Source organism: Scyliorhinus torazame, chromosome 30 (genome assembly GCF_047496885.1).
Source record: "Scyliorhinus torazame isolate Kashiwa2021f chromosome 30, sScyTor2.1, whole genome shotgun sequence".
Classification (NCBI taxonomy): domain Eukaryota; kingdom Metazoa; phylum Chordata; class Chondrichthyes; order Carcharhiniformes; family Scyliorhinidae; genus Scyliorhinus; species Scyliorhinus torazame.
The window spans coordinates 5,760,916-5,778,078 of NC_092736.1; the positions used below are offsets into that span (position 1 = coordinate 5,760,916).

Sequence of the window (17,163 nt, forward strand, 5' to 3'; positions counted from 1 at the left end):
TACTGCACTCTCAGAGGGTCAGTACTGAGGGAGTGCTGCACTGTCAGAGGGTCAGTACTGAGGGAGTGCTGCACTGTCAGAGGGTCAGTACTGAGGGAGTGCCGAACTGTCAGAGGGTCAGTACTGAGGGAGTGCTGCACTGTCAGAGAGTAAGTACTCAGGGAGTGCTGCACTGTCAGAGGGTCAGTACTGAGGGAGTGCCGCACTGTCAGAGGGAAAGTACTGAGGGAGTGCTGCACTGTCAGAGGGTCAGTACTGAGGGAGTGCTGCACAGTCAGAGGGTTAGTACTGATGGAGTGCTGCACTGTCAGAGGGTCAGTACTGAGGGAGTGCCGCACTGTCAGAGGGTCAGTACTGAGAGAGTGCCGCACTGTCAGAGGGTCAGTACTGAGGGAGTGCTGCACTGCCAGAGGGTCAGTACTGAGGTAGCGCCGCACTGTTAGTGGGTCAGTACAGAAGGAGTGCTGTACTGTCAGAGGGTCAGTACTGAGGGAGTGCTGCACTGTCAGAGGGTTAGTACTGAGGGAGTGCTGCACTGTCAGAGGGTCAGTACTGAGGGAGTGCCACACTGTCAGAGGGTCAGTCCTGAGAGAGTGCCGCACTGTCAGAGGGTCAGTACTGAGGGAGCGCCGCACTGTCAGAGGGAAAGTACTGAGGGAGTGCTGCACTGTCAGAGGGTCAGTACTGAGGGAGTGCCACACTGTCAGAGGGTCAGTCCTGAGAGAGTGCCGCACTGTCAGAGGGTCAGTACTGAGGGAGTGCTGCACTGCCAGAGGGTCAGTACTGAGGAAGCACTGGACTGTCAGAGGGTCAGTGCTGAGGGAGTGCTGCACTGTGAGAGGGTCAGTATCGAGAGAGTGCTGCATTGTCAGAGGGTCAGTACTGAGGGAATGCCGCATTGTCAGAGGGTCAGTACTGAGGGTGCGCTGCACTGTCAGAGGGTCAGTATTGCACTGTCAGAGGGTCTGTACTGAGGGATTGCCGCACTGTCAGAGGGTCAGTACAGAGGGAGCACTGCACTGTCAGAGGGTCAGTGCTGAGGGAGTGCTGCACTGTCAGAGGGTCAGTACTGAGGGAGTGCTGCACTGTCAGAGGGTCAGTGCTGAGGGTGTGCAGCACTGTCAGAGGGTCAGTACTGAGGGAGTGCCGCACTGTCAGAGGGTCAGTACTGAGGGAGTGCTGCACTGTCAGAGGGTCAGTGTTGAGGGAGTGCTGCACTGTCAGAGGGTCAGTACTGAGGGAGTGCTGCAGTGTCAGAGGGTCAGTACTGAGGGAATGCTGCACTGTCAGAGGGTCAGTACTGAGGGAGTGCTGCACTGTCGGAGGGTCAGTACTGAGGGAGTGCTGCACTGTCAGAGGGTCAGTACTGAGGGAGCATCACACTGTCAGAGGGTCAGTACTGAGGGAGTGCCGCACTGTCAGAGGGTCAGTACTGAGGGAGTGCTGCACTGTCAGAGGGTCAGTACTGAGGGAGCATCACACTGTCAGAGGGTCAGTACTGAGGGAGTGCCGCACTGTCAGAGGGTCAGTACTGAGGGAATGCCGCACTCTCAGAGGGTCAGTACTGAGGTTGTGCCGCACTGTCAGAGGGTCAATACTGAGGGAGTGCCGCACTCTCAGAGGGTCAGTACTGAGGGAGTGCTGCACTGTCAGAGGGTCAGTGCTGAGTGAGTGCTGCACTGTCAGAGGGTCAGTGCTGAGGGAGTGCTGCACTGTCAGAGGGTCTGTACTGAGGGAGTGCTGCACTGTCAGAGGGTCAGTGCTGAGTGAGTGCTGCACTGGCAGAGGGTCAGTGCTGAGGGAGTGCCGCACTGTCAGAGGGTCAGTACTGAGGGAGCGCCGCACTGTCAGAGGGTCAGTACTGAGGGAGCGCTGCACTGTCAGAGGGTCAGTGCTGAGGGAGTGCTGCACTGTCAGAGGGTCTGTACTGAGGGAGTGCTGCACTGTCAGAGGGTCAGTGCTGAGTGAGTACTGCACTGGCAGAGGGTCAGTGCTGAGGGAGTGCCGCACTGTCAGAGGGTCAGTACTGAGGGAGTGCCGCACTGTCAGAGGGTCAGTACTGAGGGAGTGCTGCACTGTCAGAGGGTCAGTGCTGAGTGAGTGCTGCACTGTCAGAGGGTCAGTGCTGAGGGAGTGCTGCACTGTCAGAGGGTCAGTGCTGAGTGAGTGCTGCACTGTCAGAGGGTCAGTGCTGAGGGAGTGCTGCACTGTCAGAGGGTCTGTACTGAGGGAGTGCTGCACTGTCAGAGGGTCAGTGCTGAGGGAGTGCTGCACTGTCAGAGGGTCAGTGCAGAGGGAGTGCCGCACTGTCAGAGGGTCAGTACTGAGGGAGTGCTGCACTGTCAGAGGGTCAGTACTGAGGGAGTTCCGCACTGTCAGAGGGTCAGTGCTGAGAGAGTGCTGCACTGTCAGAGGGTCAGTACTGAGGGAGCGCTGCACTGTCAGAGGGTCAGTACTGAGGGAGTGCTGCACTGTCAGAGGGTCAGTACTGAGAGAGTGCTGCACTGTCAGAGGGTCAGTACTGAGGGAGCGCTGCACTGTCAGAGGGTCAGTACTGAGGGAGTGCTGCACTGTCAGAGGGTCAGTACTGAGGGAGTGCTGCACTGTCAGAGGGTCAGTACTGAGAGAGTGCTGCACATTCAGAGGGTCAGTACTGAGGGAGCGCTGCACTGTCAGAGGGTCAGTCCTGAGGGAGTGCTGCACTGTCAGAGGGTCAGTACTGAGGGAGTGCTGCACTGTCAGAGGGTCAGTGCTGAGGGAGTGCCGCACTGTCAGAGGGTCAGTGCTGAGGGAGCGCTGCACTGTCAGAGGGTCAGTACTGAGGGAGTGCTGCACTGTCAGAGGGTCAGTACTGAGGGAGTGCCGCACTGTCAGATGGTCAGTACTGAGGGAGTGCCGCACTGTCAGAGGGTCAGTGCTGAGGGAGTGCCGCACTGTCAGAGGGTCAGTACTGAGGGAGTGCCGCACTGTCAGAGGGTCAGTACTGAGGGAGTGCTGCACTGTCAGAGGGTCAGTCCTGAGGGAGTGCTGCACTGTCAGAGGGTTAGTACTGAGACAGTGCAGCACTGTCAGAGGGTCAGTACTGAGGGAGTGCCGCACTGTCAGAGGGTCAGTACTGAGGGAGTGCTGTACTGTCAGAGGGTCAGTACTGAGGGAGTGCCACACTGTCAGAGGGTCAGTACTGAGGGAGTGCCACACTGTCAGAGGGTCAGTACTGAGGGAGTGTTGCACTGAAGAACAGCTATCTGCCGGAGTTATTTAAAGCTAAGCTCTTGAGAACCCGTGTCCAGTGCCATCTGATGACCGAGTAAGAAAACCAGGAAATGAAAGAGCTGGCCTCAGGAAGTTTGTAATGCGATATTTAATTGAAGGTCGGTTCGGCCAGTTGTATTTGCAGAACCAACAAAGATATAAATTTAAGGAACTTCAAGAGGAAATAGCGGGACTGCAAGTTTCATGATCGTGTGCCCTGTTTAGGGCAGCTCAGTAGCACAGTGGCTAGCACTGTGACCTCACAGAGCCAGGCTCCCGGGTTCGATTCCGGCTTGGGTCACTGTCTGTGCGGAGTCTGCACATCCTCCCCGTGTGTGCGTGGGTTTCCTCCGGGTGCTCTGGTTTCCTCCCACAGTCCAAAGACGAGCAGGTTAGGTGGATTGGCCATGATAAATTGCCCTTAGTGTCCAAAAAAGGTTCGGAGGGGTTATTGGGTTACGGGGATAGGGTGGAAGTGAGGGCTTAAGTGGGTCGGTGCAGACTCGATGGGCCGAATGGCCTCCTGCACTGTATGTTCTGTGTGTGTGAACTTGCACCATACAACACAAGATTTGTATTACTATTGCACCTTCCACAACCCAACACTCAGTTTGTGCACAGCAAACTCCCACAAACTGCAGTGTGATAATGGCCATATCATAGAATCCCTCGAGCGTAGAATGAGGCCATTCGCCCCATCAAGTCTGGACCGGCCCTCTGAAAGAGCACCCTACCTGGGCCCAACCTCCCCCTCTATCCTCGTAACCCCACATCTTTGGACACTAAGGGCAATTTATCATGGCCAACCTGCACATCTCTGGACTGTGGGAGGAAACCGGAGCACCCGGAGGAAAGCCACGCACACACGGGGAAAACGTGCAGACTCCGCACAGATAGTCACCCGAGGCTGGAATTGAACCGGGGTCCGTGCCAACAAATGTTACGTTACCTCATTCACGAATGTCCTTTAGGGAAGGAAATCTGCCGTCCTTACCCGGTCTGGCCTACATGTGACTCCAGACCCACAGCAATGTGATTGATTCTTAACTGGCTCGAAATGGCTGAGCGAGACTCTCAGTTCAAGGGGCAATTAGGGATGGGGAGTAAATGCTGACCTGGTCCATCTATGTCCACAATAAAATTAATACAATGCTTTCTTTCTGATACATCTCTGTGCATACCTTGTCCGTGTACAATATAACACATCAACATGTTGACATACTGTGACCGTGAACAATGTAACATATCAACATGTTATAACCAGAGTTTAATTACAAAAAAAGAAGAAAAGCTGAATGATTCCTGTCACTGAACCTAACACGCCCTCAACATAATCGGGGGTGAGCCATGTCAGAAACCCCGGACTGGATTGAAAGTTTCAGACACACCAGAAAGCAGTTCAATTGAGTTCAGCAACTTTATTAACATGTTCCTGGTCTCAAATCATTGTTTTATTGTACAAAATCGCCAAGACGGATGAGAAAAGAGAAAGAAATTTATTTTGGTTAATGTGAATGTGCAGTATGTGTAAAGACTCATCTCCTCTGCCTCCAGTTGTCATGTCTTCTGTGTGGCATAAGTTAGAAATAATAATACTTTTAAATTCAAAATGCTGGAACTTCATCAAGTGCATTTATTTGGGCTCTCTGTGTAGCTGGTACACTGATAGACATTGTTACTCTGCACATGGATGCAGAGTGGTTAGCACTGAGTTTGATTCCAGCCTTGGTTCACTATCTGTGTGGGGTTTGTACGTTCTCCCCGTGTCTGCGTGGGTTTCCTCCGGGTGCTCCGGTTTCCTCCCGCAGTCCAAAGACGCGCAGGTTTGGTGAATTGGCCGTGCTAAATTGCCCCTTAGTGTCCAAAAAAAAAAGGTTAGGTGGGGGTAGAGTGGAGGTGTGGGCTTATGTAGGGTGCTGTTTCCAAGGGCCGGCGCAGACTCGATGGGCCGAATGGCCTCCTTCTGCACTGTGAATTCTATGATCTCTGATTTATTGAATATCGATTAATTAAATAAAGTTTGCACACACTACAGAGCTATAACTACCAATAAATTAGCTTTCCTTCATCAACTCATCAGATCATTCTGGATCAAAAGGCAAAGAATAATGACTTATTACCACAAAGTGCAATCTAACACCGTGATGAGGTTTGAGGTCCACGCAGGTCACGCATGATTTTGCAGACCTCTGTTTTGTTTATTTGTCCAGGGATCCAGTGATGGGGTTCAGCGCTGATCTATGGTGTCCCCAGGGACACACCATGCTGCTACGCTTACAAGATTCAGAGCTCCGGCTGCTGGAGATGATGAAGAAGTGGATGAACAATCGAGTCAAGAGCGACAGGGAATACTCAGGGTTACTTCACCAAATGTTCTCCCAAGTAGAGAAACAGGAAAACAGCCAGCAGGCAACGGGCCTCGATTACATCAGTCAGGTCAACAAGGTAGGGGGGGGACTCGCCGATTCAGGGCTGGGCCTGGTATCTCTGGTTTATAACTGGAACTGAATGCAGCGTTGGTGGGTAAATGCATTGCCTGGAGTGATGCTGAGTCAAGCAGACCACCTCCATTGGCCGTGGCTTTCGCGCCACGTCACAGAGCTGTGAGTTGAATCAACATTTCACAGATTTGACCACAAAATTCTCAGCTGGCACTTCCAGTCAGTACTGGGGGGGCTGGGGGGAGGGGGGGGGGGGCTACGCAGTTAGAGATGCTGTTGTTCAGATCACACACTCAACTAAGGCCCCACCTCTGTTCTCGCCTTCCTAGAAATTGCACTGCACTATTTCAAAAATGAGCTGGTTTTTTTTTCCGGTGTCCTGGTACACATCTATCCCTCAGTCAACATCACTAAAACCACAGCGATACTATACAGGTCACTTCATTCCGGCTTCCTGCCCGGAGAGCCTGGGTGTTGTACAATAAACCATCGCTGGGTTAGATACAGAGTAAAGCTCCCCCTACACTGTCCTCATCAAACACTCCCAGGACAGGTACAGCACGGGGTTAGATACAGAGTAAAGCTCCCTCTACACTGTCCCCATCAAACACTCCCAGGACAGGTACAGCACGGGGTTAGATACAGAGTAAAGCTCCCCCTACACTGTCCTCATCAAACACTCCCAGGACAGGTACAGCACGGGGTAAGATACAGAGTAAAGCTCCCTCTACACTGTTCCCATCAAACACTCCCAGAACAGGTACAGCACGGGGTTAGATACAGAGTAAAGCTCCCTCTATACTGTCCCCATCACACACTCCCAGGACAACAGCACGGGGTTAGATACAGAGTAAAGCTCCCTCTACACTGTCCCCATCGAACACTCCCAGGACAGGTACAGCACGGGGTTAGATACAGAGTAAAGCTCCCTCTACACTGTCCCCATCAAACACTCCCAGGACAGGTACAGCATGGGGTTAGATACCGAGTAAAGCTCCCTCTACACTGTCCCCATCAAACACTCCCAGGACAGGTACAGCACGGGGTTAGATACAGAGTAAAGCTCCCTCTACACTGTCGCCATCAAACACTCCCAGGACAGGTACAGCACGGGGTTAGATACCGAGTAAAGCTCCCTCTACACTGTCCCCATCAAACACTCCCAGGACAGGTACAGCACGGGGTTAGATACAGAGTAAAGCTCCCTCTACACTGTCCCCATCAAACACTCCCAGGACAGGTACAGCACGGGGTTAGATACAGAGTAAAGCTCCCTCTACACTGTCCCCATCAAACACTCCCAGGACAGGTACAGCACGGGGTTAGATACAGAGTAAAGCTCCCTCTGCACTGTCCCCATCAAACACTCCCAGGACAGGTACAGCATGGGGTTAGATACAGAGTAAAGCTCCCTCTACACTGTCTCCATCAAACACTCCCAGGACAGGTACAGCACGGGGTTAGATACAGAGTAAAGCTCCCTCTACACTGTCCCCATCAAACACTCCCAGGACAGGTAGAGCAGGGTGTGCGAGTCAGTAATGTTAACTGTCCGTGTTATCTGTGCTCCTTCAGTCCTGGTCAGTGATTGTGAATCAGACGGAGATTTTGAGCCGGGTGATGCGGAAACATTCGGAAGATCTGAACTCTGGGCCGATTAACAAGCTAGCGCTGCTAATCCGTGACAAACAACAGTTGAAGAAGAGCTACAGTGAACAATGGCAACAGATTAACCAGGACGTTATCAAAGTAAGGAGTCAGCAGCTCGCAGTATGTTTGATTTTTAAATAATTCCTTTCCTTCCACACGTCTATAAACATTCAAAATGATTTTCTGTTTCCTCTGCAACATTTTGTTCAACCCTCGATTTCATAAAAGCTGACACCCCCTTGGTTAAGATGCTTGGTTATGTTTGTACCCCTTGTAGTGAGCTGTCCATCCGCACATACGCCAGGGACTGCAGCACAGATGTAACAGCCACAGCACCACCAGAGGGCAGCATCAGGGGCAGGTATAAAGGGTCCGAACCAAGGGAGGATCCGCCTCTTTGAGAGGCACAGGGCGAGTGAGCAGCAGCAACACAGACAGCTCAGCACAGGCAGCTTGCCTTCACTTCTCTTGTTTTACCTCTTTACTGTATTGCGTCTGGTTGAGCTCTGGAGACAGAACGAACCCACTGAATAAAGTATTTGAAGTATTTGTGTTAACTGGAAGTCTACAATCTTTATTCAGACTTAGAGAATAACGTTCCCCTCTCCTCAATCCCCTCACACTCGTCACACTGACCCTCTCCTCAATCCCCTCACACTGACCCTCTCCTCAATCCCCTCACACTCGTCACACTGACCCTCTCCTCAATCCCCTCACACTGACCCTATCCTCAATCCCCTCACACTGACCCTCTCCTCAATCCCCTCACACTGACCCTCCCCTCAATCCCCTCACACTCGTCACACTGACCCTATCCTCAATCCCCTCACACTGACCCTCCCCTCAATCCCCTCACACTCGTCACACTGACCCTCCCCTCAATCCCCTCACACTCGTCACACTGACCCTCTCCTCAATCCCCTCACACTCGTCACACTGACCCTCTCCTCAATCCCCTCACACTCGTCACACTGACCCTCCCCTCAATCCCCTCACACTCGTCACACTGACCCTCTCCTCAATCCCCTCACACTGACCCTCTCCTCAATCCCCTCACACTCGTCACACTGACCCTCTCCTCAATCCCCTCACACTGACCCTATCCTCAATCCCCTCACACTGACCCTCTCCTCAATCCCCTCACACTGACCCTTCCCTCAATCCCCTCACACTCGTCACACTGACCCTATCCTCAATCCCCTCACACTGACCCTCCCCTCAATCCCCTCACACTCGTCACACTGACCCTCCCCTCAATCCCCTCACACTCGTCACACTGACCCTCTCCTCAATCCCCTCACACTCGTCACACTGACCCTATCCTCAATCCCCTCACACTGACCCTCCCCTCAATCCCCTCACACTCGTCACACTGACCCTCCCCTCAATCCCCTCACACTCGTCACACTGACCCTCCCCTCAATCCCCTCACACTCGTCACACTGACCCTCTCCTCAATCCCCTCACACTCGTCACACTGACCCTCTCCTCAATCCCCTCACACTGACCCTATCCTCAATCCCCTCACACTGACCCTCCCCCCAATCCCCTCACACTCGTCACACTGACCCTCTCCTCAATCCCCTCACACTCGTCACACTGACCCTCTCCTCAATCCCCTCACACTCATCACACTGACCCTCTCCTCAATCCCCTCACACTGACCCTATCCTCAAGCCCCTCACACTGACCCTCCCCTCAATCCCCTCACACTCATCACACTGACCCTCTCCTCAATCCCCTCACACTCGTCACACTGACCCTCTCCTCAATCCCCTCACACTCGTCACACTGACCCTCTCCTCAATCCCCTCACACTGACCCTCTCCTCAATCCCCTCACACTGACCCTCTCCTCAATCCCCTCACACTGACCCTCTCCTCAATCCCCTCAATCCCCTCACACTGGCCCTCTCCTCAATCCCCTCAATCCCCTCACACTGGCCCTCTCCTCAATCCCCTCAATCCCCTCACACTGACCCTCTCCTAAATCCCCTCAATCCCCTCACACTGGCCCTCTCCTCAATCCCCTCAATCCCCTCACACTGACCCTATCCTCAATCCCCTCACACTGACCCTCTCCTCAATCCCCTCAAACTGACCCTCTCCTCAATCCCCTCACACTGACCCTCTCCTCAATCCCCTCACACTGACCCTATCCTCAATCCCCTCAATCCCCTCACACTGACCCTATCCTCAATCCCCTCACACTCGTCACACTGACCCTCTCCTCAATCCCCTCACTCGTCACACTGACCCTCTCCTCAATCCCCTCACACTGACCCTCTCCTCAATCCCCTCACACTGACCCTCTCCTCAATCCCCTCAATCCCCTCACACTGGCCCTCTCCTCAATCCCCTCAATCCCCTCACACTGGCCCTCTCCTCAATCCCCTCAATCCCCTCACACTGACCCTCTCCTCAATCCCCTCAATCCCCTCACACTGGCCCTCTCCTCAATCCCCTCAATCCCCTCACACTGACCCTATCCTCAATCCCCTCACACTGACCCTCTCCTCAATCCCCTCAAACTGACCCTCTCCTCAATCCCCTCACACTGACCCTCTCCTCAATCCCCTCAATCCCCTCACACTGGCCCTCTCCTCAATCCCCTCACACTGACCCTCTCCTCAATCCCCTCACACTGACCCTCTCCTCAATCCCCTCACACTGACCCTCTCCTCAATCACCTCACACTGGCCCTCTCCTCAATCCCCTCAATGCCCTCACACTGACCCTCTCCTCAATCCCCTCACACTGGCCCTCTCCTCAATCCCCTCAATGCCCTCACACTGACCCTCTCCTCAATCCCCTCACACTGACCCTCTCCTCAATCCCCTCAATCCCCTCACACTGACCCTCTCCTCAATCCCCTCACACTGGCACTCTCCTCAATTCACTCACACTGGCCCTCTCCTCAATCCCCTCACACTGACCCTCTCGTCAATCCCCTCACACTGACCCTCTCCTCAATCCCCTCACACTGACCCTCTCCTCAATCCCCTCACACTGACCCTCTCCTCAATGCCCTCACACCGACCCTCTCCTCAATCCCCTCACACTGACCCTTTCCTCAATGCCCTCACACTGACCCTCTCCTCAATCCCCTCAATCCCCTCACACTGACCCTCTCCTCAATCCCCTCACACCGACCCTCTCCTCAATCCCCTCAATCCCCTCACACTGACCCTCTCCTCAATCCCCTCACACTGACCCTCTCCTCAATCCCCTCACAATGACCCTCTCCTCAATCCCCTCAATGCCCTCACACTGACCCTCTCCTCAATCCCCTCAATCCCCTCACACTGACCCTCTCCTCAATCCCCTCACACTGACCCTCTCCTCAGTCCCCTCAATGCCCTCACACTGACCCTCTCCTCAATCCCCTCACACTGACCCTCTCCTCAATCCCCTCACACTGACCCTCTCCTCAATTCACTCACACTGACCCTCTCCTCAATTCACTCACACTGACCCTCTCCTCAATCCCCTCACACTGACCCTCTCCTCAATCCCCTCACACTGACCCTCTCCTCAATTCACTCACACTGACCCTCTCCTCAATCCCCTCAATCCCCTCACACTGACCCTCTCCTCAATCCCCTCAATGCCCTCACACTGACCCTCTCCTCAATCCCCTCACACTGACCCTCTCCTCAATCCCCTCAATCCCCTCACACTGACCCTTTCCTCAATCCCCTCAATCCCCTCACACTGCCCTCTCCTCAATCCCCTCACACTCGTCACACTGACCCTCTCCTCAATCCCCTCAATGCCCTCACACTGACCCTCTCCTCAATCCCCTCACACTGACCCTCTCCTCAATCCCCTCAATGCCCTCACACTGACCCTCTCCTCAATGCCCTCACACTGACCCTCTCCTCAATTCACTCACACTGACCCTCTCCTCAATCCCCTCACACTGACCCTCTCCTCAATCCCCTCACACTGACCCTCTCCTCAATCCCCTCAATCCCCTCACACTGACCCTCTCCTCAATCCCCTCACACTGACCCTCTCCTCAATCCCCTCACACTGACCCTCTCCTCAATTCACTCACACTGGCCCTCTCCTCAATCCCCTCAATCCCCTCACACTGACCCTCTCCTCAATCCCCTCACACTGACCCTCTCCTCAATCCCCTCACACTGGCCCTCTCCTCAATCCCCTCAATGCCCTCACACAGACCCTCTCCTCAATCCCCTCACACTGACCCTCTCCTCAATCCCCTCACACTGACCCTCTCCTCAATCCCCTCAATCCCCTCACACTGACCCTCTCCTCAATCCCCTCACACTGACCCTCTCCTCAATCCCCTCACACTGACCCTCTCCTCAATTCACTCACACTGGCCCTCTCCTCAATCCCCTCAATCCCCTCACACTGACCCTCTCCTCAATCCCCTCACACTGACCCTCTCCTCAATCCCCTCACACTGGCCCTCTCCTCAATCCCCTCAATGCCCTCACACTGACCCTCTCCTCAATCCCCTCACACTGACCCTCTCCTCAATCCCCTCACACTGGCCCTCTCCTCAATCCCCTCAATGCCCTCACACTGACCCTCTCCTCAATCCCCTCACACTGACCCTCTCCTCAATCCCCTCACACTGACCCTCTCCTCAATCCCCTCACACTGACCCTCTCCTCAATTCACTCACACTGGCCCTCTCCTCAATCCCCTCAATCCCCTCACACTGACCCTCTCCTCAATCCCCTCACACTGACCCTCTCCTCAATCCCCTCACACTGGCCCTCTCCTCAATCCCCTCAATGCCCTCACACTGACCCTCTCCTCAATGCCCTCACAATGACCCTCTCCTCAATCCCCTCAATGCCCTCACACTGGCCCTCTCCTCAATCCCCTCACACTGACCCTCTCCTCAATCCCCTCAATGCCCTCACACTGACCCTCTCCTCAATGCCCTCACACTGACCCTCTCCTCAATCCCCTCACACTGACCCTCTCCTCAATGCCCTCACACTGACCCTCTCCTCAATGCCCTCACAATGACCCTCTCCTCAATCCCCTCAATTCCCTCACACTGACCCTCTCCTCAATCCCCTCAATGCCCTCACACTGACCCTCTCCTCAATGCCCTCAATGCCCTCACACTGACCCTCTCCTCAATCCCCTCAATGCCCTCGCACTGACCCTCTCCTCAATCCCCTCACACTGACCCTCTCCTCAATCCCCTCACACTGACCCTCTCCTCAATCCCCTCAATGCTGTCACACTGACCCTCTCCTCAATGCCCTCACACTGACCCTCTCCTCAATCCCCTCACACTGACCCTCTCCTCAATCCCCTCAATGCCCTCACACTGACCCTCTCCTCAATGCCCTCACACTGACCCTCTCCTCAATTCACTCACACTGACCCTCTCCTCAATCCCCTCACACTGACCCTCTCCTCAATCCCCTCACACTGACCCTCTCCTCAATCCCCTCAATCCCCTCACACTGACCCTCTCCTCAATCCCCTCACACTGACCCTCTCCTCAATCCCCTCACACTGACCCTCTCCTCAATTCACTCACACTGGCCCTCTCCTCAATCCCCTCAATCCCCTCACACTGACCCTCTCCTCAATCCCCTCACACTGACCCTCTCCTCAATCCCCTCACACTGGCCCTCTCCTCAATCCCCTCAATGCCCTCACACAGACCCTCTCCTCAATCCCCTCACACTGACCCTCTCCTCAATCCCCTCACACTGACCCTCTCCTCAATCCCCTCAATCCCCTCACACTGACCCTCTCCTCAATCCCCTCACACTGACCCTCTCCTCAATCCCCTCACACTGACCCTCTCCTCAATTCACTCACACTGGCCCTCTCCTCAATCCCCTCAATCCCCTCACACTGACCCTCTCCTCAATCCCCTCACACTGACCCTCTCCTCAATCCCCTCACACTGGCCCTCTCCTCAATCCCCTCAATGCCCTCACACTGACCCTCTCCTCAATCCCCTCACACTGACCCTCTCCTCAATCCCCTCACACTGGCCCTCTCCTCAATCCCCTCAATGCCCTCACACTGACCCTCTCCTCAATCCCCTCACACTGACCCTCTCCTCAATCCCCTCACACTGACCCTCTCCTCAATCCCCTCACACTGACCCTCTCCTCAATTCACTCACACTGGCCCTCTCCTCAATCCCCTCAATCCCCTCACACTGTCCCTCTCCTCAATCCCCTCACACTGACCCTCTCCTCAATCCCCTCACACTGGCCCTCTCCTCAATCCCCTCAATGCCCTCACACTGACCCTCTCCTCAATGCCCTCACACTGACCCTCTCCTCAATGCCCTCACAATGACCCTCTCCTCAATCCCCTCAATGCCCTCACACTGGCCCTCTCCTCAATCCCCTCACACTGACCCTCTCCTCAATCCCCTCAATGCCCTCACACTGACCCTCTCCTCAATGCCCTCACACTGACCCTCTCCTCAATCCCCTCACACTGACCCTCTCCTCAATGCCCTCACACTGACCCTCTCCTCAATGCCCTCACAATGACCCTCTCCTCAATCCCCTCAATTCCCTCACACTGACCCTCTCCTCAATCCCCTCAATGCCCTCACACTGACCCTCTCCTCAATGCCCTCAATGCCCTCACACTGACCCTCTCCTCAATCCCCTCAATGCCCTCGCACTGACCCTCTCCTCAATCCCCTCACACTGACCCTCTCCTCAATCCCCTCACACTGACCCTCTCCTCAATCCCCTCAATGCCGTCACACTGACCCTCTCCTCAATCCCCTCACACTGACCCTCTCCTCAATCCCCTCACACTGACCCTCTCCTCAATCCCCTCACACTGACCCTCTCCTCAATCCCCTCACACTGACCCTCTCCTCAATCCCCTCAATCCCCTCACACTGACCCTTCCCCCAATCTTTTTGATGTCGGTGAGATTTCCAACCTGTTGTGCATTTGTGTTCCTGGTTTCTTGGCTGTGCTCGTGTTTACATTTGATGTGATTGACGTGAGCGTTTCCCTAACGACCATCGGACTGTCCCCTTGATAGATACCCAGGTCAGGAAATCCTTGTGGGATGGGGCGGCAATGGGAAATGTTGTTTAGAGGGAGTGAGTGAGTCGGAGGGGTGGAATGAGTTGCAGAGGAGGGAAGAGAGGAGGGGAGGGAGAGAATGGGGAGATTGCTCTTCATTGGCAGAAGTAGGCTGGAGCAGAAACCGCCCAGAAGGAGGTCAGATCCCAGAAGCTGGCACTGTCTCTTTGAGAAATTACATACCAGGAACCTTTACCATCCGGCCAAGCCTCATAACAGAGACTTTGAGTTAACATCTCATAATGAGGACGGGACAGAGCTGCACTCCCTCAGTCCGACGCCTGGCTGGCACATTCGCGGCTCGGACGTGGAGCTTCAAGGTTCAGCTTTCTGACAGACCTGGAGGACGTAAGGACCCCCCACAATAAGCTCCACAACTCTGGTTGGACGTAGTCCCGGAGGTTTTATCACACGTCCTCCAACTACCCTGACACCCGACATTCCGGCCACTGGCCACCCTCCCTCTCAGGGTCTCACCTTCCCAATGCCAATTGGAAAGTGGACAAATTCTTCATCGATGATCCTTGAATGTCAGGTTTTACCAGAACTTTCAGAATTTGTAAAAATAGTAATCGAAAGGAAAAAAGACATTTAAAAACACAATTTTCCTCCTAACCCCGACCACCCTCCGTCCTGGGTGTTGTTTCTAGTTGTGTCCTGAAGATTAATCTTCAATTCCTGGAGACCCAAGGAACATCTGGAGGGTTGGCAACCTCACTCAGCAGCCCTATTTTGTATCTAATTTTCAAACCTGGTCTGTCTCTCTCTCTCTCTCTCCCCTGTTGTGTTCGGCTTCTTGACGTAGCATAAGCTGCTTCCTTGACGTGCACTCTGACAAAGGAAGGTTCAGACTTGGGAGATAGCTTGAACACATTTATTGAACAGTTAACAATTCTCCTACTTGAGTTCGACTCTCCTGCTAATCTTGCTACAGTAACTCAGTCTAACTAACCAGTCTGCTCTAAGCCACGTGGTGGGTGTGATGCTTCTGATCTGCCCCTGTCCTTCTCTCTGAGTGTCGCCTGTGGAAAGAGAAGGAGCATGTGTGCCCTGTCCTTTTATATTGGTCGCCCCCTTGTGGTAGTGTCACCTCTGGGTGTCTTGACTGCCCATTGGTCGTGTCCTATTCTATGTGTTCATTAGCTGTATGTCTGCATGTCATGACATCTCTGGTGCTCCCTCTAGTGTTTACTTAGTCTTAGTGTATTTACATTAACCCCTTGTGTGTTTACAGTGATGCATATCACCACACCCCCAGTCTCTCTCTCCACCCCCCCATCTCTCTCTCTCCCCCCCCCATCTCTCTCTCTCCCCCGTCTCTCCCTCCCCCCGTCTTTCTCTCTCTCTCCCGTCTCTCTCTCTTTCCCCCCAGTCTCTCTCTCTCCCCCCCAGTCTCTCTCTCTCCCCCCCGTCTCTCTCTCTTTCCCCCCAGTCTCTCTCTCCACCCCCCCCAGTCTCTCTCTCTCCCCCCTGTCTCTCCCTCTCCCCCCAGTCTCTCTCTCCCCCCCCCATCTCTCCATCTCCCCCTGTCTCTCGCTCTCCCCCCTGTCTCTCTCTCTCCCCCCGTCTCTCTCTCTTTCCCCCCAGTCTCTCTCTCTCCCCCCCAGTCTCTCTCTCTCCCCCTGTCTCTCCCTCTTCCCCCCAGTCTCTCTCTCTCCCCCCCAGTCTCTCTCTCTCCCCCCCGTCTCTCTCTCTTTCCCCCAGTCTCTCTCTCCCCCCCCAGTCTCTCTCTCTCCCCCATCTCTCTCTCTCCCCCCTGTCTCTCCCTCTCCCCCCAGTCTCTCTCTCTCCCCCCCAGTCTCTCTCTCTCCCCCCCGTCTCTCTCTCTTTCCCCCAGTCTCTCTCTCTCCCCCCCGTCTCTCTCTCTTTCCCCCAGTCTCTCTCTCTCCCCCCAGTCTCTCTCTCTCCCCCCGTCTCTCTCTCTCTCCCCGTCTCTCTCTCTCCCCCCAGTCACTCTCTCTCCCCCCCCGTCTCTCTCTCTCCCCCCCCATCTCTCTCTCTCCCCCCTGTCTCTCCCTCTCCCCCCAGTCTCTCTCCCCCCCCCAGTCTCTCTCTCTCCCCCCCGTCTCTCTCTCTTTCCCCCAGTCTCTCTCTCTCCCCCCGTCTCTCTCTCTTTCCCCCAGTCTCTCTCTCTCCCCCCCAGTCTCTCTCTCTCCCCCCCGTCTCTCTCTCTCTCCCCCGTCTCTCTCTCTCCCCCCAGTCACTCTCTCTCTCCCCCGTCTCTCTCTCTCCCCCCAGTCTCTCTCCCTCCCCCCCATCTCTCTCTTTCCCCCGTCTCTCTCTCTCCCCCCTGTCTCTCTCTCTCCCCCATGTCTCTCACTCTCCCCCATGTCTCTCGCTCTCCCCCCTGTCTCTCTCTCTCCCCCCAGTCTCTCTCTCCCCCCCCATCTCTCTCTCTCCCCCCATCTCTCTCTCTCCCCCCAGTCTCTCTCTCTCCCCGTAAACGGGGGAGTTTGCACTGAGTGCTGAATTTGGTGCTTTTTGAGTGCGATAGTGAGAGTTTGGTGACCGAGGGAGTTAGGTGAGGAGGGAGTAAGGTGCTCCTTTCATTTTGTTTCCGACATTTCCGCAAAGAGTGTGAAGAGAGCCAAGAGTTTACAGGAAGTGTAGCTGACTGGGAGCAGAGTCGAAGGGCGGAGATCTAGTTAGTCCACACAGCAGCTATATTCTTTAAGGTAAGAGGGGATGGAGGCTAGGCCAGTTACATGCTCCTCCTGTAGGATGTGGGTGGTGAGGGACTATACCTGC

The 17,163-nt window shown here is 54.6% G+C and overlaps 1 protein-coding gene across 1 annotated transcript in view; it reads left to right on the forward strand.

The window, feature by feature from the left end:
* The window catches only part of fes (FES proto-oncogene, tyrosine kinase), a 146,935-nt gene that overhangs the window by 20,457 nt on the left and 109,315 nt on the right, over positions 1 to 17,163 (forward strand). The window contains exons 2-3 of the mRNA XM_072492703.1: positions 5,463 to 5,697; positions 7,269 to 7,442. Coding sequence (XP_072348804.1) covers positions 5,473 to 5,697; positions 7,269 to 7,442 — 399 coding nt within the window. The 5' untranslated portion in view covers positions 5,463 to 5,472. The remainder of the gene's footprint in view (positions 1 to 5,462; positions 5,698 to 7,268; positions 7,443 to 17,163) is intronic.